Genomic DNA, 25,103 nt, shown 5'->3' on the forward strand with positions numbered 1-25,103 from the left:
CGGATGAAGGTCAGAACTCCGCCAGGCACCAGTGGCAGCATGCTGGGTGCCATACTGAACTAACCTGTAGTAAAATTGCTTACTTTCTTGTACTGGGTTGCAGAGCTGTTGGGGAGAATCCCTCATCTCAGAATAAAATGTCATGCTGTTTTATTCTTCTGAACCCCTCTGCTTCACTGTGGCTTTCCAAATACGACATAAATGCTTTTCCTACCAGGCAGCTCCTCATGAGTCCTGAACAAAATACCATCTTTTCTTAGACTGATAAACTGCACTGAATCATGGGAGGAAGTCCCTCACCTGACCATCAGGAACCCGAGGGAACATTCTACACAGTCCATCCACTTCTGCCCTTCCTTAGCTGTCCTCCTGTGGAATCAGGTGTTCCTCTGAAGCAGAAGAATCCCCAAACCCCAAAATATCTCCCCTGGCCTCTAAACTGTTTCCAGCTTACCCTAAATGGATGCTTCCATCAAAAAGTACCATGGCTTCAAGTGACCGACTTTGTTGAATGCAAACCAGAGGGGAAACACATGAAAGCCCTGTCACCCAAGGGGATCAGTGATAGAGGAAGGGTGGGTGGAGTGACAAAAGGAGGTATATTGAATGAGGGCCTTATAGAGGCAGCACGTTGGGGGGGGGGCTCCCAGGTTTTGTGGGGCAGAGCTCAAGCTCCTGGCAGATTCCATAGTCATCTCGTATGCTCCTCCTCCCTTCTTGGAAAGACATCATCTGCTGGGAAGAGAGGGCCTGTACAGTGAGGTGGTTTTCTCCACATCAAACCGTCATTGCAAAAACTTTCAATAATGTTAACAAAAGGTTGCCAAGATACATTATTAAGTGAAAAGCAATTAAGCTATAGCCAGCTATTTTACAGATATGGGAGTTGCCCCCTTTCAGCAGGAGATTCCTTCTAAGACCCTCAGTGAATTGCAGATACTGCCAGCTCATACACACATGCGTATGTGTGTACACACACACAGTACTTGTGGTGGAACCTGCCTGTGGTAAAGTTTATATTATAAATCATGTCAGTAGATGAGCACAGTAGCAAATATTAAAATAATTTTTTGGGGTCAACTTAATATTTTCAGACTGGAGCCACACACATGGCGAGAGAGAGAGAGAGAGAGAGAGAGAGAGAGAGAGAGAGAGAGAGAGAGAGAGAGAGAGAGAGAGAGATCAGGGGAAGTACTCTAAACCACTGGTTCTCAACCTTCCTAATGCTGCGACCCTTTAATACAGTTCCTCATGCTGTGGTGATCTCAACCACAAAATTAATCCGTTGCTACTCATAACTGCTAATTTTGCTCCTGCTATGACTCGTAATGTAAACATCTGGTATGCAGGCTATGTGATATGCTACTGGTCATGACCCACAGGTTGAGAACCAGTGCTTTAAACCCATATTTTAAAGATAGATTCATGTGTTTGAGTATAAATACATGTTCATATCCCTATGACTATACAGAAATACTTGTTTTTTTGCATAGACAGCTTCCAGATATTTTCATATATGTTGATCTTGGAATAGGTCTTTGGGGAAGACACTTACTCGATTGTAACCCCTGGTTCGTATGTTTTATACTGCCCGATTGCTCGATAGGAAGGAAAGCTGAGACTTTCTGGAGAGATCCTGCAGAGCTGTGGCTGTCACAGTGGGCCAGGGCCTCTGTGGCAGGCATGTAGCAGAGCACAGGATTCTTTACCATAGACACATGTCTGGCAAAGGGTCCTCTGAGGCTGCCTAGTGTTCAGACTAGGGGCACAGAGGCCCCTCTAACTCGGGTTTGTACAGTGTTGGGGTCTCTGATAGCGTGCATACGAGATGAGGAAGGAGATGGATGCAGTTGGTTGCTACCGTTTTTATTTACTTGTGAGTGTGGGTATTGAACTCGGATAATTATATACTCTATAAGCTAATGAATGAAAACAGAAAAGGATGCCATTTAACAAAATGTCTCAACTATGAGCTGTGGAAGAACAAATTAGTAAATTAGATCTCAGAGAAAGTAAAGACTTGGTTAAAGTATACTATCGAGAAGCTGAGTAAGTCATGGACTTGGAAGAATGCGTATCTCATCAAAGCTTCAGAATATGTGTGCCGTGTAGCTGAAGAAGTTGCACGACCCAATTTAAAAATGGGTAAAAGACTTAAAGTTTTCCCAAAAGAAGATGCACAAAGAACATTTTAACACATAGAAAAACACAACACAATTTGTCATTAGTAAAATACAAACTCAAAACCACACCGAAACACTATTACATACTCACCAAATGGCTAACAGTTTCGAGTGCTGATACGATATGGACCAGCTAGAGCTCATTCCTTGTACAATATCTCTACACAGCCCCTATGACAAAACATGTCCTAGAAGTTTGGTGCAAGCATTTATAGTAGCTTTTTTTTATAGTACTCAAAGCTAGGGGTGAATCACACATCACTCTGCAAGAGAATGGATGGATAAACAAATGACCATGATAGCCATTCAGTGGAATACCTCAACAGTAGCTGGAAGGAAGGAACTACCAATGCCATGTCATACCACGTTCCAGACAAAGAGCAGAAGCAAATCTGTGGTTTCTTGGGGGCACCTGCAATCTAACACCTGGAAACTCGGGTGGCTGGCAGAAATGGATTTCTCCGTTATGCTCATCTTGATTGAGGTCACTGTAACTTGGGTACGAATGTATAAACTCATCATGACGTCATTGCATTCAAGCCATCTCCGCACAGTTCAGTGCTTAGGAGGAGGCACTCACTGTAGCCGCCTGGAGAAGAACTGACAGGGTGGATTCCTGTGTCCATGATCACATACCATTGTGTAGTTATTGTGTTTGGATGATGGTTTGGGGGTGAGGATCCCATGCCCTGGCCTCCATTCGGGACTTGGGAGTGTCTGGACTTTTCAGAAAGGAGCGTGAAGCTACAGGCATGCATGGTCTGTTAGATCATGAGAAACCTACCTGTTCTCCCAGAATTCCTGGAGTGGGGAGCACTTGAGTTCTTGATAGCATCAGCAACTCCATGGGTGGAAGATCAGACCTGGTCCATCTGCTCAGTGGAAAGTGGGGGAAGAGTGTCAGCACTCTGTATTTGATTAGTTAGCTTGGTTTGGGTGGGGTAGGGGGCATCATGGGGAGGTGTTGGGTAGACCCTCAAGTTTAGGTTCTCAGTGATTCATGTTGATGCTGTAGCTTTTCACTCTCTATCCATCTTGTGTCTTTCTTCCACTAAGGCTGTGTGGCCCTCAGACTCCCCCCCCCCCCATCTCATATCTTAGCTCCCCCCTTACCTCTGGACCCTCACCTGGGGAGATAGGGACCTTGTAGCCCGGAGGGCCACCCAGGCCACCTGTTGCATTTGAATCTTCACAAAGATGGAAGTGAAGGTTTGTACAAGGAAAAGAAAAAGCACGTATTTGAGCTCCTCCCTAAAAGCAAAGAGTTCTTTCCAAAGAGGCACCACGCCCAAGCTTGTCCCTTGCCTCCCATGGGCGCCCAAGGCCATCACTGCTAGGGCGTCACTGCCGTGAGCAGAGTGGAACTTGAAGCTTTTTTGTGAATCACTGAACATGTGTCAGTGGGGAGGGACTGACTGTTTGAGCAATGTCACCCCAGGAGTTGCCAAAGAAGCTAATTTACCTGTTTCTCATACAGTGTGCTTATTAAAATAAAGTTTTACTCCATTATGGTGTGTAAGTAACAGGCCTCCTGCAGGCAAGTAGAAAAGGGCAGAGTGAAGTTTCTTTACCTTCTTTTTTTTTTTTTCTTGAGGCATTGTCTTCTGAAACCAGCATCATCCATATTATTAATCGCTCATGGGGCTTTATCATGCATTGCATTGCTCCCTTGGAATTAAACTGCACATATAATGTATGAAAAATGTACTTTTTTTTAAACAGTAAAAAAGTAATTTTCTCGCATAATACCCAAAATAAAGTGCCATGGAGCCATTAGTAGTAAATTGAATTTTTTGGTATGTAATTTGTACAAAAACTGACAAGTGCGAGCCCCCCCTCCCCAGTCATTAGTTACTGGGCTTAGCAGACACGGAGGCAGTAATCTGCAAGGGCAGGCATTTTGATGTCGACTTCAATTGCACACTTCATTTATTTAGACAGGGGACAGGCGGCAGCTTCTGTCACAAGGCCTCACTGCACTGTTAGCGAATTTCGCCCCAGGGCAGCTGGGATGCTGGGCTGGGGCAGATGTTCTTTTCAGCCTTTTCAGTGACCATTCTTGGGGGTTGTTTACCGTTGTCATGGTGACCTTCATTTCCATAGCAGCAGCGCTGCTGTTTCTCAGAGGAAAATGAATTTAGTTCTAAAGGGATAATATTTTTCTCTGTCTCTATATAACCTGCCATCTGTCAACCGGTGGATTGGTAAGGATTCAGAAACCTATTAAGAATTATAGCAATAAAGTGATGAGTATTTGGGGAAGTAGCAGATTAAAAGCAATAATAAATGAGAACATAAGCACTGCGCCTTTGACATCAGAACTTTTAAAATTCTTTTCTTTGTATTTTTATGTGCTTTTTCTTTTAAATGCCTTCATCGCCTCCAACAGCGCTGTGTTCACATGTAGCCTCCTAAAATATGATTTCCATTCTGCTGATGAATGAAAATGACCAAATGTCTTGTTTATCTCTGACTGAATGCAGGTGTATTCGGTGCTTTCTCTTCCTGGTGATGCTGTGACGTGCTCCCCCCCCCCCCCCCCAAGCATTTAAGAATCCCAGGCTGACCTTCCTATTGTTACCAGCTCTTCTGCTCCTCCACCCCTGGTAAAAGCTGAGGGCCGCCTCGACCAGCAGCTTATCGGACACCCACAGTGCAGGTCCCGACACTAACAAAGCAAGAAGACATGCTTATAGATTTAAAAAAAAATTCTAGCATGTTCCTTAAATCTCATTCTAGAATAACTTTTCTTTCTCTCAAGTCCAAATGGTACAGAAGTCACCTCTGAGATCCCTCATCTGGTTCCTGGATGTTTTTTTCTTTCTCTATCACATTCATAATCTGTAACTTTGCAGGGGGAAAGAAAACGCACACACACCAGCCCCGTTGTAAATAATGTTATTTATTGGTTGATTTTTCCAGATCCTGACATTGATGCTGCCAGTGCCATGATGCTTTTGAATTCTCCCCCTGAGATACAAGCAGGTTGTGAGTAGATATTTCTATAGCATACAGCGCCATAGTTTGTGAACTTAACCTTCTCATTGACATCCCAGACCATAGGAAGAACTAATGCCGACATAGCCCCGCACTTGTAACATCACTTTCACAGCAATGTGTGGTTGACATGCATTATGCATGTCCACATGCAGCCATGCATATGCGTGAGCCAGTGCAGAGGTGCTTTCGAGGATGAGAGAGTTCTCACACATCATCAGAACGAGGAGATGAGAAAGAGAGCCCCTAACCACTTCTTCTGGAGACCTTTCTCCTACTGGAATCCTATGAGTTTGTAGGTGAGGTTCCCTGGGCCAGCTTACCCATGGCAGGGCTAAGCAGCACCCCGTTGTACACCTTATTTTCCATGTAGGTCTTCAATAATAAATTGGGGGGTGTTATGGAAAGTCTGGCCCGCCCACGTGGCTTGGCCTAAAAATGGAAGTGCACTATCACATTGCACCATCTCTGCCCTATGTGCTAGGTGGGCACAGAGAGAAGTGCAAGGCCGATATAATTAAGTAGGGCTCACTGAGCAATGTCAGATTAATTGACAGCTCTTTGCTTTGCTTCAGCTGGACTCTTGTCCACCTCCTGGTGTCTTTCCTTGTCTCATCTTCATAGCTGACCTGAAATGAAGACGTCTGTGCTCTCCTCCCAACTTGAGGCCAGTGCCTCTGTCTGTCTACATCCCGCAACCAGCCAGAGCCGCACTGAGCGGAGAGGTGGTACACTAGGATCTGTTTGTCTTGCTGTCAGGGCACTGCCGTGCCACACGTGTGCAGAAAGTAACTGGCATGGTAGATCCTCCGGTGACACCGTTAGGGACTGGTGCCTACCTGCCCGTCTTGTGACTAGGATGCCAGTTGGTTTCGGGCTCTCTGGCCTTCTGAAGAGACCATGGCCTTCTAAGCAAGGAGAATTCCCCCACTTTGGAGACAGACATTTCCCACAAGAAAACACCCATCCTTAGAGCCACAGTAGGTTTATGGTGGACTGATAGGAATTCCAGACCCCAGTCATGGCCTTCCTGATAACCTTAGGAAGTTTGACATCACCCTTTCTTCTTTGTGTGCATTTTAAAAGATCCAAGAGATACTGCCAAGCATTCTCAGACAAGCTGGCTCTCTGCCTGGGGCTGCCCTTACCTGCCCTGACTACAGAACTCTCATTCCCTTGGTTAACCTCCGTTTCCTGGCGTTTGGAATGGGAGGCTGCCCACACCTCCGGCCAGCCTAATCCACTGCTAAGCAGGTACACAACAGGCATAGTTCCGCAACTAGCAGTTAACCTGCTTTCAAGTGATGCTTTACGTTTCAAAGAAATCTATACTTAAAATCCACTTTTAGATGGCATTTCAGGAAAAGCTGCAGACTCCAGCTGTAATTAAGTCACAGGCTGGAAAGGTCCTTAGGATCAGGTCACATAACCAGCCCGTCGTGGTGGGAACATGATCTGATCAGAGCCGGCCAAGGTTCAAGCCCCTTCCTCAGCTCCTAGCCACTGTGCGCTGTGTTTATTACTTTACGTGTATATCCTTCTGATGAACTGGTCCCTAGGTTGAGAAGGAGAATGGAGAGTCTGGAAAAGAAAGGCAGGGCATGTGGATCGAGCACTTAGAGTCTTCCGTGTCTTTCCTGAAAGGCTCTCATCCTGGACTCTTGGCCATAGGTCAGGTTCTCCTGATTTGCTAACGGGATTGTTTTTAATGTTTTCTTGACCAGATGAACCACTCCCCTCTCCATTCCTGAAACTCTCCGACTGTAATCCTCTCTGGGATAGCCCCAACCCTACTTATGTCTGAGTGCTGAGTTGAGTTTTAAAAGTGTTCATGTGTTAAAGGTGTGGATTCTTTCTTATTTTATCCTTTTTTTTAAGGTGGGGTTCCATGTGACCCAAGCTGGCTCCAAGCTTGTTAAGTAGCCAGAGATGAGATGGAAATGTGGGCTTTGGCTGAGCTGCATTCCCGGCTCTGTAGGATAATTTTAGAGAGCTTTATTTCTTTCAGTGCTTTCAGCATTTCTGTGAGAAACCCAGCCACAGCCTTCATGAGGGCCCCAGGCCAAGAAGGGTCTCCAGGGCCCTGGCAGGCACCAACCAGGATGCTAGTGAAGGTCATGGAAGGAGCAGCTAATGCAGAGAGAACAAGGAGAGGTGGAGTCGGAGACGCTGACTTCACGATCTCCTTCCCCATCTGACCTCCAGTCTTAGTCTGGAGGTCAAATGCAGCACGGTCGATGGGCAGGCTACAGAGCCCCTGAAGATCAGAGCAATGTCGTAGTTAGGGATTGTGCAAAATCCCCCATCTCCTAACAGACACAATCAGAGGGAAGTCTGTCTGTCTGTCTGCCGCTGTTCCCGCCAGCTTCATCTTCCCACTCCAGCTGCATCTTTCCTTTCCTTTACGGGACTTGTTTCTTGCCTGGAGATTGGAGGCAGTGCCTTGCCTCCTCAAGGGAGAAGCCTTGCAGAGACAGGATGCTGAAGCTGCTGTCTGCCCGCCCTGCTTGCATTGCCCCAGGTCTAGGTATGGATCTTCAGTCAATGTAGAAAGGCAACAACCAGCCTCCACGATAGAGAGAGGGCAGCGTGCACAGTGGTGTGTGCAGTTGTGTGTCCCAGCATGCTCAGGAGTTGGGCAGCATGGCTTCTGAGAGCTCCATATGTTCCCTGCCTCTCCCCTCCCCTGGGGCTGGTTGCTGTGGCCAGGCTCTGTTTATCCAGCCTCCTCGTGCCTTGCTATTTATAGCTTCCTGCTTCACCCCTAGGCTGCCCCTCTGAGTGGCAAGCTACCCACTTCATCTCCTGGCACTGTTCACTCTGGGCAATTACAGGCTGGCTTGGTTACTAGAAAGCCCCTCCCCCCACTTTGTCATCACCCTTTGTAGCCACTGCACCTCAGCACCAGGTGGCAGCCCCTTAGATCTCTTCCTTGTTTGGCATCTCCAGGGTTGACACGCTGGCCGCCACCCAGGTTCTGAAGCCAAGTGAGGTATAGAAAAGACCCTGCCTGAGAAACTAGTGAGAACCTGGGAGCCCTGTGCACCCTGAAATGGTTGGGCTGGTGTCTCTGAGGACCCACCACCTCTTGTTTCGGTTGTCTACTCCTGTGTGAATGAGGCCGTGGAGTGCGGCTGATAAAAGCCTGGGGTTCTAAGTTTGTCCCCGTGGCATCACCCGCAGTGTATGGGGTACATTCTGCGAGGAGGGCCGTTGTGTCGTGTGCTCAGAATGCCACTTCCAAAACAGCCAGCAGAGAGTGTGGCTGTCTGCTCATCGTCCTGACTTCTGAGATTCAAATCTGTCCAGCTTCTCCGGTTTCCCCCTGAAGAGCGGCAGCGTGGACTCATTTCAGTGCTGTTGTCTCCTGAATCGCCTGCCTAGTAGCTCCCTTGACAATCCTTGTGAGTGATCTTTAACCCCCGTGGAGAAACCAGGTCACCACAACCCATCTCCAAAGGCTGTATATAATCCCTGGCTGGACTGTTCCCAGAGATGGAACTCTGGATAATAAACAAAATGGCAGAATGGACCCAGAGGGAAGGGGATGCTGCCTGGAACTGGGGTATCTGTCAACCGTGTCAGGCTCCACCGAAGAAAGCCCACAGGAAACAGGCTGTGTCCCGCCATGGCAGCCCTTGCCCAGTCTGCTTCCAAGCGAGCAGGTGGAAGGGGTGTGGGGAAGGGGGTAGACATGATGATGACAGGAATGGCCTGCTGTTCGGCTTATGGCCTCTGATGGTGTTAGCCAGGGCTGCCCTCCAATGGCAGAGCCACGAGCTCCCCTCTGAGGTTAATTTTAGACTCGGGGAGGTGCGCACCAAGGGGGAGCTGGTGACGGACTGAGGGAGAGCGCAGTGTGCAGCATAGTTTGTTCTGTGCCTCGGACTTTTCAAAACGAAAACGAGCATTAGACCCTGGGAAGTGGCTCGGTCAGAAAAGTGCTTCCTGTACAAACAGGAGGACCCAAGTCCCAGAAGTGTGTGTGTGTGTGTGTGTGTGTGTGTGTGTGTGTGTGTGTGATACATACCTGTAATTCTGGTGCTGGGGAGGCAGGGACAAATCCTAGCTTAATGGCCCTAACAATCTAGTTGACGTGTGTGGTGATATTTTGTTTGTGTTATCACAAATAGAGCTTGCCTGAAGATTAGAGTGATGAGCTAGTCACTAGTTAGCCACAGAGACCAGGCAGTGGTGGCTCACATCTTTAATCCCAGCACTCGGGAGACAGAGGCAGGCAGGTGAGTCTCTGTGAGTTCAAGGCCACCCTGGTCTATGCGAGATTGATCAGTCTAAAAAAGAAACAGAACCAGGCACTGGTGGCTCACACCTTTAATCCCAGCACTTGGGAGGTGGAGAAAGGAAGGGATGTGGCTGGGAGGAGAGAGGGATATAAGACAGGAGGAGTCGGGACCTCAGCCCATTCAGTCAGAGGATTCAGTCAGTCAAGAGCTCGCGCCCTTGCTTTCAGTCTGAGGATTCCGTCTGAGGATGGGTAGAGACAGGATACCCCGTTCAGTGAGAGGATTTCCTAGAGGAGAGAACCAGTGGCTGGCGGCTCTGCTTCTCTGATCTTTCAGCTTTCACCCCTAATATCTCACTCTGGGTTTGTATTATTAGGGCCAATTAGAATTTGTGCTGCAGACATGGCTCAGGCTGTTGACAGAGGAAAGCACCCAGTGTCAACCTCGGGTCAGCACAAGACTCTGCACACTTACACATGCTCACCTCATGCACACAGAGACACCTCCTCAGGTTACACTGTCACTCCAGGCCCTAGCATCCACACCGAGCCATGCTGTTGATTGTCCCTATTTAGGTGTGTGTGTCTAGCTAATTTCAGGAGGCTTAGAGACAGTCCATGGCCTAAGAGAACATAGTTGACCAGTAAGTGCGGGGGAGTCTGGTGCTGAAGCCTATGGCACCCAGCCCAGCCGCCTGTCTCTTCTCCCAAGTAGCTGGGAGAAAGGATATGTACCTGGTCTCCAAGAAAAGATGGTGCTGAAGGCTTGGACTCTTCTCATGGGAGTGAGCACGGAGTTAGAAGTTGACTTCCAACGTGAATTTTCTTAAGTCTCTGACAGAGCTGCAGCCTAAGTACACCTCAGAGCATGCGGTGAGGCTGTGTGTGGATGTTTTCAGGAGACAGAGAGCGAGAAAATGGAAAGAGAAGAGGTGCTTATTTCCGACCAGGGGCAAGGGAATGGACTCACATTCCTGCCTGGTGTCCAGTGGAAAGGGAGTGAGTGATGGATCCCAATGCCTTTTCCACAGAGCCGTTGTGTATCGGCTCGACACAGTTTCCAGAAACCACTTTCCTGATACTTGGGCGTGGGGACAGAGAGGAGAAGAGATGGAGGCACGGTTAGGTGTCACAGCTGGGCTTTTGGCAGCCGTGAGCGAGCTCATCCGCATTCACCATCTCGGCATGGCGTGTGCTGCCAATGAGGACCAGGAGACGGCAGGAGCTGTAGGCACCACAGCTCATTTGCGGAGGAGCTCCGGGTTCAGAGGATGAGCCAGCCTACACTCCCCAGCAGTCTCGCGGGCTCAGGCGCACACAGCTGGTACCACTGCCAGGTTGCTTTGAAATGAATACAGTTCATGGATTGGGAAGATGTTTGAGTGGGTGAATGTGAGGTTAGCGTTAGCTACCAAAGGCAGAGTAGACTGAAAAGAATTGAATTTCCCCCATTGAGTCTTCTTAAGCCTTATAGATAATTCATCAGAACTTTCTTGTGAGGTGATATGGAATGGCTGAAGGATACTGATGACAGAGATGATATTAATAAGCATACAGCGCCAGTCACTAGGCTGGACGGTTTTCATAGCTTACCTTATTTAATTCTCAGAACAACTCTGTAAGATGTTTATGCCACAGAACTATAGCGGGATAACCAGTGTTATCTGAGGCCATGGTCCAAGCACCGCTCGGCCCCTGCCCTGCTCAGTGGGTAGGGAGCATCTCCACTATTAGCCACTTACCCTTGCGTGTCTTCATACCCTCCAATTCTCTCTCTCCCATTTAACTGTAGTTTTCCTAATACACAGGGAGATGCTAACTAGTTGCTCATATGTAATTTTTACTGACAAAGATTACAATCATGTTACAGATCTTCAGTATTTAACTCTTTTCTGACGTGGTCCATTGTATCAGATCTATTTACTGTTCTCACTGAGATCTTCAGTGACACACTCGTAGTGACACACTCACCCCGTGGCTACGTGACCTAGGGTGTACCATCAGAAGTCCTTGAAAACCTCTTTGCACTCTCTTGATAGCTAGCAAAAGCCCATATGCTCTAGAGTGCTGCAGCGAGCTGAAATCTGAGTTCTCCTCATCTTGTGTCTTCCCCTTGTAAACGGTAGATCTGTTTATGATTAATCTTCACATGCAGTATAAGGTAAGGGTCAAGGTTTGTTTTGTCCCGGGAGGGGTGTGCGTGCTATGATACGCTGCTTTCTGACACTGTTGTCTTGACACCTACGTTTGCCAAAGCTTGGTTGACTATATTCAGGGTAAGTCTGTTTTCTGGATTACACTTCGCTCCAATGATCGGAATATTGAGACTCAGCTCCATCTCCCGCTACTACCTTAGTTTATACAGCTTTATACAAAGTCTTGACATCGGGAAATACAAATCACGTGGTAAATCTTTCGGACCCTGCTTCCTCATAGAGTAATTAGCTGTGAACTGGAATCGTTCCCATGCTCGTAAGGTACTTGGTTATCCTCCTGCCTCAGACAACCTCGTCTATCCTCTTTAAGTCAGGCTGCTAATTGGGAATGGGTAGAGTTTCTGGTCCGGCTGTGCCTCCTCACGTGACCAGTTAAGAGTAAGAGACCAAGGGCATTCTGAACACGGATGTGCTACAGCACTGACTTAGGCAAGAGCGGCAATCTTATCCTGCATCCTGCCTTTCGTTAAGACCTTCTCACAAGGACCTCAGACTAGAAGAGAAGTGTCAAAGTCATTAGCAAGAATTACAGAGTGCCCAAGAAATGGGCAGTCTGTAAAAGTAGTCTGCCTTCAGGCAAGCAGGACAGCTTAGCCCAGCCAGTAAAGGTGTTTGCTGTGCCAGCCTGGCTACCTGAATTTGATCCCACACAAAAGTGGAAGAGAGAACAGACCCCATAGACTTGCCCTCCGACCTCCACACATGTCGTGATACAGACATTCCCATGCTCACGTGTGCACACATGTAATCATACAAATACTTTTAAAGGATTCTTTCATATTTATCATACATCAAAGACTTTCAGACCCCCTCCCCCCCAATCATGTAGTTGAGGATGACTGTACCGGCTCTGATCCTCCTGCCTGTCTGCACCTCCTGTGTGCTGGGATCACAGGTGGATATCGCCATCGCTGGTTTTTATGATGCTGGGGACCAAGCCTGGGACTTTGTGTATGGTAGGCAAGCATTCTGCCAACTGAACAGCATTCTCGGTCCTGAAAAAAAAATTCTTAGAAACCTAAAAATTATGAAACATGTATGCGTTAGTAATTTGTTTCATAAAAGTATTTACTGTTTGCAAATAACATGGGTTTTTAATTTTGACACCTAGACTGCTTTTCATTTTCAAGTGTATAATTTTCTAGTATTTCATTGTTGCTTGTTTGAAAGGGCACTATTTATCCACGTCTTTTTAGTATGGGACTGTGCCAGGGTTTCAGGGAGCAGAAGAGATCTAGAGTATTCTTTCGAGAGCAGAATAAACATTCGGGGATCTCCATGGTAGCCCACGAGAACTAGAGAAGGAGCCTGCCCACTCCGTTTGCAGAGCTCACCTGGCCCCATAGACATGTAGGTGATGTCTGCAGATGCGGCAGGAGCTAGAGGCTTACCTTGTGCCAGCTGAAGCTACTGTTCAGGAGGTGGATAATGGTCACATACACAGGACTCCCTGTAGGTACATCCTTGAGGACGCAGGGGAGGGGAGCCTGGACCCCAGGTCTTAAGATTGCTGGTGGAAAGTTGTTAAGGGCACGTTGAGGGATCGGTAGAAGAAAGCAGAGGGGTCAGGGGACACTAGGAATGCTGGAGAGGGGTGCAGGGAAAGACTGACAGGCCCCTGAAGCCAGTCTGTGACAGTGCAGAAGCAAGGACTTGAGGCTAGCCCGCCCCTCCAGGCAGCCTGACCCCTGTGTGAGCATGGAATGTAGAAAGGCTAAGCCCCTCGGGGAAGGTTTCACTGTGATTTTTAGCTGCATTTTGTTTGTCTGGTTTTTGCTTGTTTTGGATGAAGGACAAATGCATAGATATTCTCGACCTTTGACCTTAGCAAACATGAGCAATATGAGGTGATGTGATTGTTCTGCCATCTGCAGTCCCCTGCCATCTCTGTGATATTAAATGTTCTTGGAAGACCAAAGATGAGAGATTTTACTAATGGGTGTAGGAAATTTCGTTTTGTTCTGTTTTGGGGCGTGTGTGTGTGTGTGTGTGTGTTGCACAGGTGAATATTTGGCCAGGTGTGCCTGTGCACCCTCCTACAGAAGCCAGAGCAGGCCATTGGGTATCTTTGTCTGTCGCTGTCCACCTTACTGCCTTGAGAAGGGGTCTCTTGCCTGATCATAAGTTCAGTTTGGGTTAGGCTGGCACCCAGCGAGTTCTCAGTTCAGCTGGTTGTTAGGAATTCATACTGCCGTCTCCTTGCTCATAGTGCAAGGGCTCTTAACCACTGAGTCTTCTTTCCCAACCCAAAGCCCCCCCCCACTTTTTAAACTAATGTTTGATTGATTCTTTTTTAACAAAAGCATCAATAATTTGTAAACTATTGATGACTTTGTTTGCACATTATCTTTCTGTCTTATTCTCTGTACTTTGTGTGTGTGTGTGTGTACGTGTTCTGTTCCCCCACCTTTTCTCTCTCTCAAAATTGCTAACTCCTTCCCAGTTGAATTCACCTGTGATGTCTCTTTCTTTTGCTTTCCTAGTTTCTCCGGGAGTGATACAAAACGGAGCGAGGGTTCTGAGCCGAGGGCTGTTTCCTGGCGTCCGCCCACTGCCGATCACTCCCATTGGGATGACTGCGGCCATAAGGTAAGGGAAGCTTGCTGGGTGGAGCCTGCCTGCTGAGTGGGAAAAACATCCCTCAATTCTGGGAGGTGGCGTTGTCAGGAGGTGGAGAGGGCCAGCTTGAATGTCCACAGCATCAAAGGAACGGGACGCATACCCTCCAGATGCTGTCATCTCATCTCCATGCGCCCTCAGGTTATCCCAGCTCCTTTCCAGTGAGGTGGGATATAAGCTAGGCTTTTCTTAAAGTACCAGGTAAAAGAGGCCAAAAGGCAAGGGTGAGCAGTTGTTGATTGGGTTTTAGAGCTACTTCTGTCACTCCCCTGCCTGTGACCCTGGGATGCTGTCTCATCCATCTGAACCTGCCTCAGTTCCCTCATCTGTGAAACTCCATGTCTCCACGGAGGGGTGTGTGTGAAATGTGATTTGGTAAAGGGTCTGTGGGTAGCAAGGGTATCATTTCCCTGTTACTGAGACTCATGCCAGAGGACACTAAATGGGCGCTTTTTTGGGTAGTTTCTTCCTCCTCCTCCTCCTTCTCCTCCTCCTCCCCATCACCAGCCCGTGCATAGAGTCCACCTCTGACTTAGGGTCCTCACATACAATGTGACAGGCTCCTATGTCTCTTGTCCACATATCAATCACTGCCTTACTAGTTCCCTAAAATGTGACTCTTGGGCTACTAGAAACTTTCCACAACCCTCTCCACATCACCCTGGCACCCCTCACCCTGCCTTTCTTCTTGAAGCAAATATGTTCAGTGATGGGTTTTTTCCCCCTATTGCCATAATAAAATACTCTGACAAATTGTGTAAAAGGAGAAAAGCTGGTGGTTCAGGGGTGTTGTCAATCATGGCGGGGAAGTCAAAGAGCAGGATCTCAGAGCAACAGGTCACTTAATAGTCAGGATGCCAGGAGGGAGGAATGCAAGCTCGTGTTCAACTCACTTTCTCCATCCACACAGCCCAGTGCCCTCTGCCCACTGTGGACGGGTCTTTCCCACTCTGCTCATCTAGATGGTCCACATAGGCGGGCCAAAGGCCTGTCTCCCGGGTCTTCTGGGTTCTGTCAGGTTGACAGCTAGCACTGACCGCCCGTGACTTGTGCATCTTTCCCTTGCGGTGTCTGTCTTCTGTAGACTTCCTCAGTGTGCATAGGATTCCCGCAGAACACCGTTCTAAAAGGGAGCTTGCACTGTGGCCTTTTTGATATGTGGCCATGCTTGTTAATGTTCCTCTGGGTCCCCTTTTCTCTTCTAGGTGGTTTGCTTGCCCAGGGTGGGATTAGGTCTTTTTCAGCTGACCAGTCAGGGTCTACACAGGGCAGAGCAAGCTGCTTGCTTGCTAAAGATCTGCAGCTCGGCTGCACGCCTCCTTCCCCACCCCCGCCACACACACACACACACACACACACACACACACACACTGGGGTCATGAATGCACCTGTATTACTTCCTTCCCTGTTGTTGTAACATACCGTGACCTAAGGTAACTCAGGGAAGAAAGGTTTCATTCTGTTAAGAGTTCTAGAGTCAACAGTCGGTCCACTATGGTGGAGAAGCATGGCAATTGGAGCAGGAAGCTGACTGGTTATCATTTGATCATTATACACACACACACGCACGCACGCACGCACGCACGCATGCATGAAGGGGGTTGCATTCGCAGTATTTTCCAAATACTGTCCTCTATCTGCCCAACCTCTGTTTTCCAAAAGAGGTTGGTTGGTTTGTTTGGAGGGGGTGCTCTGTGAGCCTGGGGACATTTGCTTGTGTTGTCTGCCCTCGTTATAGGGCGACTCAGAAGAGTGAGCCCCCAGCTGTGAAGGCATTTGCAGATTCTGCACTGCCTGAGACCCAGGAAGATGTGACTGGGCGGGAAATCCTGTTCTGCTCACCCTATTCATCACACATTTTAAGTTTGGCCACCCACCCCTGGAACCTGAATTCAGCCGCACTTGAGAGAAACAGTCCAGTGAAGAATAGAACCCTGAATGCTGCCTGCCAGTCCACAGGACAGTGTGTGCCTGCGGGTCCTGCGGGTGTGCCAGGGTTTGTCCGGGAGAGTCACTGAGCAGCAGTGCAGGCTGGTGCCTGCCTCTCCTCTGTGTGACAGGTTTCCTGTGTTCTTCTAATCACCTCCCAACTTAAGTGAAAATATTTGTCTTTCGGGGATCTCTTTTCCCTCTCAACTGAGTGGCAAAGGCCATCTTTGTTTGTCTTGAGTCTGAAACTGTTATTGACATGGATGAAGTGTTACTTTTATTAGCCGATCATTACACAGCTTGTATTTGCTGGGTTCCTTTGCATATAATTATGATGCGAAATCTCCTCGTAAGAGCATCTGTCAATAGTGTAATTGACTCAACTGTGTTGACTTTCTACTCAATAACCTCCAAGATTGGCCCATCCTTCGGTGTCGGAAACCTGCTTATCTTTAAATTTGCCTGGGCGTGGAGTGCTCAGGATGCATTGTCCTTATGACTGTTGCCCGTGGCTAAGTGCGTGTTGCTTGCTTCTGCTCCTGCATTCCCAGGGGAAATCCTCTGAAGGTTCCATTGAATGGATGGATCTGGAAATGTATGTTAGTGGAAGTGTGCCTGCCTGAAGGCATGAGGCCCCAGGTTCAATGCCTAATATGACTCTAACGTGAGGAAGAGATTCCATCAAATGGAACACGTGATCACAGACCTGGGAGAAGAGGGGGAGGGTGGACCAGAGTTCATCTCTCCTAGTGGTGCTGTGTGCTGCCTCCCTGGTAGGGAGGTTACAAGTCCAGGATCTGAAACATCTTAATTTTAACTCTGAGGTTCTTTTTTCTTTTTAAAGAATTTTTTAGTTTTTACTTTATGTGTGTGTGTTTTAGCAGCATGTGTTGCCCACTGAAGGCTGAAGAGGGTGTCGCCTCCTGGAACTGGATTTAAAGACCAGCTGTGAACCACCTTATTGGTACTAGGAACTGAGCTGTGGTCCTCTGACAGAATGGCCAGTACTCCTAGCCCCTGAACCATCTCTCAATTCCCAGGACATCTGGGGTTGGAGAGCATAAAGGTCAGAGAACCATGCAGGAGTCAGTTTTCTTCCCCACCACGTGATTGAGCTCGGTTTGTCAGGCTTAGCAGCGTGTGCCTTTCCCAGCTAAGCCATCTCACTGGCCCCTCAGGGCTGGTTTTGATTCCCCATATGTCCGCTCCGACGGAAAAGAACTAAATGCCCCAGTTTTCAATGAGGATCGAGAGAGTGGCTCTGAGGTGGGTCCTTGTTAGAGGGCTAGTGCCCAGAATCTATGCTCAGGAGATGTTCCTCTGGGTCCTTGCTCTGCGGATCAGTGGTTCTGACCATGGCACATGGGCATGCGCACAGAGACCCATGGATTAGTAGACTTAGCACAGCTTGATTCCTGCACATACTAAGGATACTAAGGATACTCCGTGCAGATAGTTACAAATGACATGGAGGGCTTGGGCTCTTGCACTTTGTGCCTTCCCCATACTTTCCCGGGCCTTGAACCTTGGGGTTAGGCTAAACCACCACCACCTTTCCTGCAGGGCAAACTTAGGGTAAGGCCCCGGCTGTAAGTCCAGCCCTCGGCATGTGCCAAAACTGCGAGGAAGAGCCCCATAATCACCATGTGCAGCTGCTTGGTTTCGTTTGGGTCTCTAAGAACCTCACTTGCAAACATTTCCCACAGAACAGGAGACAAGCCATTGCTGCGGCTCACAGCACCAGATCTTACGCCCAGACCACTAGGAGAATCCTCTTTGTCCTCGCTCTGCTCCTAGTCACCTGGAGGAGGCCTGCTGAGAGTGCAGCATTGATGGGGGTGTGTCCTGGAGTCAGAAGTAGAGGGAAATGTGCCATCCATCTCCTCCCACGTTGTGGCGGGTTCTTTAAGACCAAGCAGCTGTTGCCTTTTGTCTCTGACACTTCAGCCTTCAAAGGTGGCTTCAGAATGTAGTATGGAGGACAGGAGACGATAGTAAAGGGTGAGGTGGAGAAAGGACCCAAAGAACTCCATCAGAAAGACCGCCCAAGTCCCTTGTGGGCCTACATCCCTGCAAGTCTTTGCTTCTGCCCTGCCTGGACCGGCGAAAGTGGATCCGCTCTGTGGAGCTCTCCTCCTTTCTCCACTCCTTGGCACTGGCCAAATGCTTTTGAAAGTCCTGGTTTTGGCTCCTTGTCCCTTCCTGTGTCTGAACATCCTCAGCTCCTGCAGGTTCTGGGTAGGCCCCTGACTATGGGACCCTTCATGACCTTGAGCCTTGTGCAGGAGAGTCATGTTTTCTATTGTGCTCCCCTTGGATATCACCCTAATACAGAGCTACTGGAGCTGTCAGCCCCAGGAAGGGGCACCCCTCACCCCTGCGCTCTTTCTCCTTGCCTCCACACCAATAGGACTCCAGGGCTAAAAGGGGTCTTGAACTTTATTTCACAGATGATGTTCAGGTAGAATTAGGCTGGATTCTATGAAGAATGGAGGGAAGAACTATGACCCTTTCGGGAGAGTTTGAAACCTGGTGAGATGTAGTTCTCTGGTTAGTGCCTTGCCTTAAATCCTTCCTCTGTCTCTCTGTCTGTCTGTCTGTCTCTCTCTCTCTCTCTCTTAGTTTTTTTTTTTTTTTTGGTTTTTCGAGACAGGGTTTCTCTGTGGTTTTTTGGAGCCTGTCCTGGAACTAGCTCTTGTAGACCAGGCTGGTCTCGAACTCACAGAGATCCGCCTGCCTCTGCCTCCCGAGTGCTGGGATTAAAGGCGTGCGCCACCACCGCCCGGCCTTCTCTCTTAGTTTTTATGTTTTGTGTATAAGTGTTTTTTTGTCTGATTGATTGCATGTCTGTATACCACGTGTGTGCAGTGCCTGCAGCAGCCAGAAAAGGGCGTCAGATCCCCTGGAACTAGAATTAGAAATGGTTGCGAGCCATCATGTTGGTGCTGAAATATTGGACCTGGGTCTGCAGGAAAAACAGCTATTACTCTTAGCCACCGAGATGTCTCTGCAGCCCCTCCTTCTTCATTCTGGGAGCTATTTTTCAAAAAAAAAAAAAAAATATGCAGTTTTTTATTCATATACAAGAATATACGAAACATTTGGCAGTTATTAGACGTTTGATGATACAGTGTTTGTTAACCCACCACCCAGCTTAGACTGCTTTGTCCTCTGTTAGGTAACCACGATCCCCTCCTTTTGCATTCAAAGGTTCTTGGTAACATAAACATTTTTTTTTGCTAGCTGGAGCAAGGCGTCTTCTTCAGTGAGGTCCGTTTCCTTCCTATACCTATAACTGTGCCGTTTATACTGATGGATAATGCCACACTGTGTGATTATCCCACATTTTTCAAAAGGCGTCTGGACCTTTTATAGTCATCTCACCAGCCCTTGATATTAATTATTTTTAGGAAGAGCTGGGCATGGTGGCGCACACCTTTAACCCCAGCGCTCTGTGGGCAGAGGCAGGTGGCTTTCTGTGAGTTCCGGGACAGCCTGCTTTACATAGTGAGACTTCTTTAAAAAACAAAAGAAAATCAAGTATATGTTATCATAATTACAAAATTCTACCCAGGCCTACTTTCCTGTATTTATCATTACTGATCATCAAATTTCATTTTTAAAAGATTCTATCATCTGAAACTCACTAAAGTTTTCTCTAAATTTTTCTTTACTGTGATGAGCTGCATAATAAATTTGCTAATTCTGAACCACACGCTCATTTCTCTGCTTGTTACACCTGACGCATTGTGCTTTTATTGCTGGAGTTGGTGAACTGGCATTTTAGATACGGATTTGGCCATTTAGTTTACACAGCCTGCCCTTCTAATGCGGCCCTCATCTAGTTGTGGTGTCAAGGTTATATTAGCCTTGTAAATGTAATTGAGTATTCACTCTGATTAGCCACTCTCACATCCCTTCCTATATGAAATCGAATGTCTTTATTGCCTGGTAGTTGGTGGAGCTCACTTGCAGGACAGTGTGGTGCTGGCACCACCCTTCCAGGATGGGTAGTTTAATCTGCGTAGTGATTGTAGGGTCTGCAGGCTTGGTGTTTCCTATTGACCTAACTGGGTGGCTCTGAGAATCTGTTTCACCTAAGTGTTCTTATATCTTGGTATAAAGTATTCTCAGTATTTACAATCTTTTAAGATATCTTTTATAGCTATGTTCCATTTCTATTTCATTTGTGTCTTATCTTTTTGCTTGGTTAAACTTGTCATTTTCTTCTTGCAAAGCACCGTTTCATCTGATTAGTCCTGTTTTCATTGACTGTATGTGTCTCTATGTGGACCATGTGAGTGTGGTTGCCCAGCTCTCAGAAGAGGGCGGTTGTGAGCCATTGTGAGGGGTCTGGGATGGAACTTGGTTCTTCCACAGGAGCAGCCAGTGCCCTTAGCAGCTGAGCCTTTTGTCTGACCCCTTCATTGGCTTTGGCTATTTACCTTCTGTTCTTCCCTGCTGTTTGTCTTCGTATAGATGCATACCTTTTTAAAATCCTTTTCCTACAAAGTTTAATGTTTTAATTTCCTTGAAACCACAGCCTTATTGCATCCTTCCTGACTTTTTTTCTCATTATTGCTTCTTCTTTGACCAGTACATATTCTTAGAAGGGCATCTGTGACTTTTGAAACAAAAAAGGAATAGAAGCTTCTTAATGTTCAGTCTCCACTTCAGCATTCACCGTGAACTTGGATGCATAGTAACGTGAGACTTCTTTGGCATTTGAGATATTTAAGCCTAGTCGGGATGCCCCAGTATATATAGCCAAGTGTAGGTAGATAATAGATAGTTTAATACAATCAATGTTTTAAAAGTGTTCCACATGTACTTAAAAAAGTATTTTCCATTTTCATTCTCTCTCTCTCTCTCTCTCTCTCTCTCTCTCTCTCTCTCTCTCTCTCTCTCTGTGTGTGTGTGTGTGTGAGCCGGGCGGTGGTGGCGCACGCCTTTAATCCCAGCACTCGGGAGACAGGTGCAGGCGGATCTCTGTGAGTTCGAGACCAGCCTGGTCTACAAGAGCTAGTTCCAGGACAGGAACCAAAAGCTACGGAGAAACCCTGTCTCGAAAATTTAAAAAAAAAAAAAAGATTTCCATTGACTGTGTGTGTGTGTGTGATGTGTGAGAAGTCTGATTGACACTGGGAGTGGCATGTTAAACCCATCACACCGTGGGTCTGGCTCTAGCTGTAGGAGATGTATTTTGGAGCCATCTTCTTTTTGGAAGAATTTCTGTTGAGAGCAGTTTGATCTCCCTGGCGAACCAAACATTTGTGGGTTAGGACTGCGTCTGTAGTCGTGGCATTTGCCTTGAAACCTGTCTTTCATCCCGTCTGGCTTCCGCAGCTGACATGGCACTTCCGTGATCTTGACCTTCCTTTGTTCCTTTGCTTTAGGCTCACGGTGTATAAACAGCATACCTTTTTCAATCCCTAGCACTAACATGTACCTTTCTGATTGAAGGGGGTTTTGCCCATTTTTATTAGCATCTGTGGATTCATATCCGTCTAATTTTGCACAAACTCAATGCTTATCCCCAGCTTCCAGACCCTTCTGAGCATTATTTAAGTTGACTTCTCCCTCTTCTCATTCCATTGCCTCCCAAGTTAAACGTCACGTTCCTCTTTCATTGTGAGCCCTAAAACTTTTGACATGAACCTTCTAAAATGTTTGATCGATATCTTTAACCTTGTGATCAATACCAAGCCTTTCGAATGTTTTCACTTCAGTTCTCGCCACCTCCCAAATGGGGAATTGAAAAGTCCAGTGCTTGGCCTCTGTTTTGCTTTTCTTTGTTCTTAAGCCATCGATCATAATTCTGCAGTTCAGTCACCATTTGCTTGTGTCTCCTTTGCTAGTCATTTCTTCCTGTGTACCAGGCCTTCCCTTTTAGATCACATTCATGCTTCCCAAATAATGTTCTTAGGAAGTTTCTATAGTTTGTGGGTAGCGCCTTGACCTTGTGTCTGTTTCTAGTCTGAAGGCGATTCTGACAGGTGTTCTCTCTTTCGCCTTGAGAGTGGCTGTGGTCAGTCAGCTGATGCTTCTCCCTACCCATTGGCATTTTCCTTCTACTTTTGTATCTCACCTTTGCCCAGTTCTGGCATCCTGAGATAGCCAGCAATCATCCTGCCTTGTCCTCTGAGGAGCTGGGACTGCCACAATATAGTGTTTTGATCTTTTGTGGTTTTGACTGATTGGTTAGGTTGTGTTGTTTGTGCCTAGCTATCCTTGTGGTTTTGGTTAACTGGTTAGGTTGTGTTGGTTGGTTGGTTGGTTGGTTAATTTCTTTGGGTTTTTTGTGACCTGTATTGCTTGTTTCTTGGCTTACCTTTTTTATTTGATAGTGATAGGTAGGCGTGGATTTCATTGTTTATCCTGATAAGCACGTATTGGCTTTTTTGGTCCAAAAATGGGTACCTTTCAGCCAATCTAGAAAATTTTCAGCCATTAATTTGGTTGTGACATCTTGTGTTTTCTTACCCCTCTAAAAGTCCGGCTCAGTTTATGTGAAATTTTCTTGTGTTTGTTTGAGACAGTCTCCTAGCAAAGGTTGACTTTGAGCTCTCTATATGAATAGAGAGCCCTGACCTCTCTGTCTGCACACAGTGCTGGAATTGCAGCGCGTACCACCACACACAGGTATTTTGAAGCCTGGAGCACATGGGTTGGGCTAGACTGTTTAGGAAGCTGGGGTTTCCTCCCATGTCTGCCCCCCAGCACTGGGATTGTAGACAGACTTCATAGCTCCCAGCTTCTGCAGAGGCGCTGAACAAGCTCTCGTGACTCCTGTCTCCTCGGCACCAATGCTGTCCAGTTTGATGATCAGTCCAGCCCTCTCACCTGCATTCCCACCACTTAGCCATATTCTTCTGCATGTTGTATAATTTATTTTCCAGTCCATAAGAGAGGGTCTTGTGTATAGCCCAGGCCTCGCCCCGAGTGCCAGGGTTCCAGGGCTGTTGACCTCCTGTGCCTCGTCTTTGTTTGTTTTAAATACTAATCTCATAGTCTGTGGTCTCAACATGCGCAGTCTTTGCATTTTGGGCTCTGTAGCTTTTTCTCTGCTATCTCTCACTTATAATAGTGTATTTCCCTTGTGCTTAATGGTTTTTAGAATTATGAACCTAGGTTCTGTGCACGCTAATTAGTTGGGATTCTCTGTGGTTGGATTTGAAGTGCATTATTCCAAAGAAGATTTGCTTTTTCAAACTTCTGGACGCCTATGGGGGAATGGTGGGCTTGATTCTATTGTAACTCCCTTGGAGCGACCATAAAATCCATGAAGGTGACAAAACCAGTTTTCCATCCCTGCTTCTCTTTCCTCCTCCATCAGTTTGGGCTCTTGCCCCAGTCCTAGGGTAGGTATTTATTCCAGGGAAACCCCAGTTTCCTGATTCCCCCATTGCTCACATTTCAAGTTAGTTTTAAAACGATAGGTTGGATGGGTGGGTACATGTCTGTCCCCTTGTGTTGTATGTTATTTTTGTGAATGTCCCTGTGTATGATGCCCATTCAGAGCTCAAAGGACAGCTTTGGTTCTAGGGATCTAACCCAGGCTGTCTAGTTTGTACAGCCCTCCCCATATTTCCTAGAGAACTCAGAATGCCTGTAAAATGCATTGCAGCGCCGTATCTGACATTGTCTGTATTGTAGTCAGGGAAGCTGCTTCTAAATGTGTCTCCCTTGCTACCTGGTCAAAAACTTTGACCAGATGTTTAGAGCAAGCCTCTCTCTCTCAGCCCTATCTCTCTGCTTGTGGTTTCTTTGGTAGAGAAGCATTGCACTGCCTCCAGTCCCCTGCTTAAATGATCCTTATGTTAATCCTGTCTGCTTTTCATACTTGGCAAGAGGTCAGAGTCCTCAGGTCAGTGCCTAGCGCAGGCATCTCTTCCAAATGACAGCCAGTAGGTTTAAAACTGTCCATTCCTTAGAGAACCCTAGAGTATCAGGTAACTCAATGGTTCTCAACCTTTGTAATGCTGTGACCCCTTAATATAGTTCCTAATGTTATGGTGACCCCCCCCACCATAAAAATTATTTTCATTGCTACTTTACAACTATAATTTTGCTGCTGTTATGACTCATAATGTAAATATCATTGTTTTCTGATGGTCTTTGGTGATCCCCCAAGGGGGTCGCGACCCACAGGTTGAGAACCATTGAGATACCCTATGCCATTTAAGTAGGATGGAACAAAATGAGAACCGTAAGGAGAGCAGCAGTCAGCATCGGCCTGCACCACGGCTTCTTAGTTACAAACACTGATCATTTTTGCCTTGAACGACTGCAGGGTCTCACTTCCTGTATTCCCTCCGTGGATGAGAAAAGTGGACAGCTCCCAGGTTTGAGACTGAGAGCACATGGCTTTGCTGGGCCTGTGGTTTAAACTCCTAGGGGCCTGGTGAGATCAAGTGGCTTTCGCTGATGCTAATCTGTGGTCGCCGTGAAGTTCATGATCCACAGACACGGCCAAGGCTGAGAAGCTGCAGGCATTTCAGCTGTATCGGATGTCAACTGGAATGAATGGTTTCGGGTTTGGGTTCTGGGGTGGAGACGGTAGTTAGAAACACACCTTCCAACGAGTTCAGGATGGCTAATTTCTTCTCAGCATTTGGTGTCCTAGAGTGACAACCCCCTGCAGCAGGAGGCATCTGACACCAGCTCAGTGCAGCTGGCCTACACCAACATGAGCCACTTTGTGCCAAGTTATTAATAATTGAAGGAGCTTGTCACTCCCTGCAGAGTTTGGTGTGTAATTTATGGATTATAAATCCGTGCTGAGATCTCAGAAAGTTAATTTCATTAAGTAAGGATGAGATCCGGCTATATTCCAGTTCTCACGCCCCAAAAGTGCACCAGTATGCCTGTCTCCGCCAGAAGGTTCTGGCAGTGTCTATACTGGTCCCGTATCAG

The 25,103-nt window shown here is 47.2% G+C and overlaps 1 protein-coding gene across 7 annotated transcripts in view; it reads left to right on the forward strand.

Moving 5' to 3' along the window:
* Positions 1-25,103, forward strand: part of Foxn3 (forkhead box N3) — a 377,817-nt gene that overhangs the window by 343,274 nt on the left and 9,440 nt on the right. For 5 of the 7 annotated variants that reach the window (XM_057782270.1, XM_057782272.1, XM_057782271.1 and 2 more), the window contains 2 exons: positions 5,106-5,171; positions 14,123-14,228. In XM_057782270.1, coding sequence (XP_057638253.1) covers positions 5,106-5,171; positions 14,123-14,228 — 172 coding nt within the window. The remainder of the gene's footprint in view (positions 1-5,105; positions 5,172-14,122; positions 14,229-25,103) is intronic. The other 2 variants (XM_057782276.1, XM_057782277.1) reach the window with 2 other exon arrangements.

This window comes from Chionomys nivalis, chromosome 10, assembly GCF_950005125.1.
Source record: "Chionomys nivalis chromosome 10, mChiNiv1.1, whole genome shotgun sequence".
Taxonomy (NCBI): Eukaryota; Metazoa; Chordata; class Mammalia; order Rodentia; family Cricetidae; genus Chionomys; species Chionomys nivalis.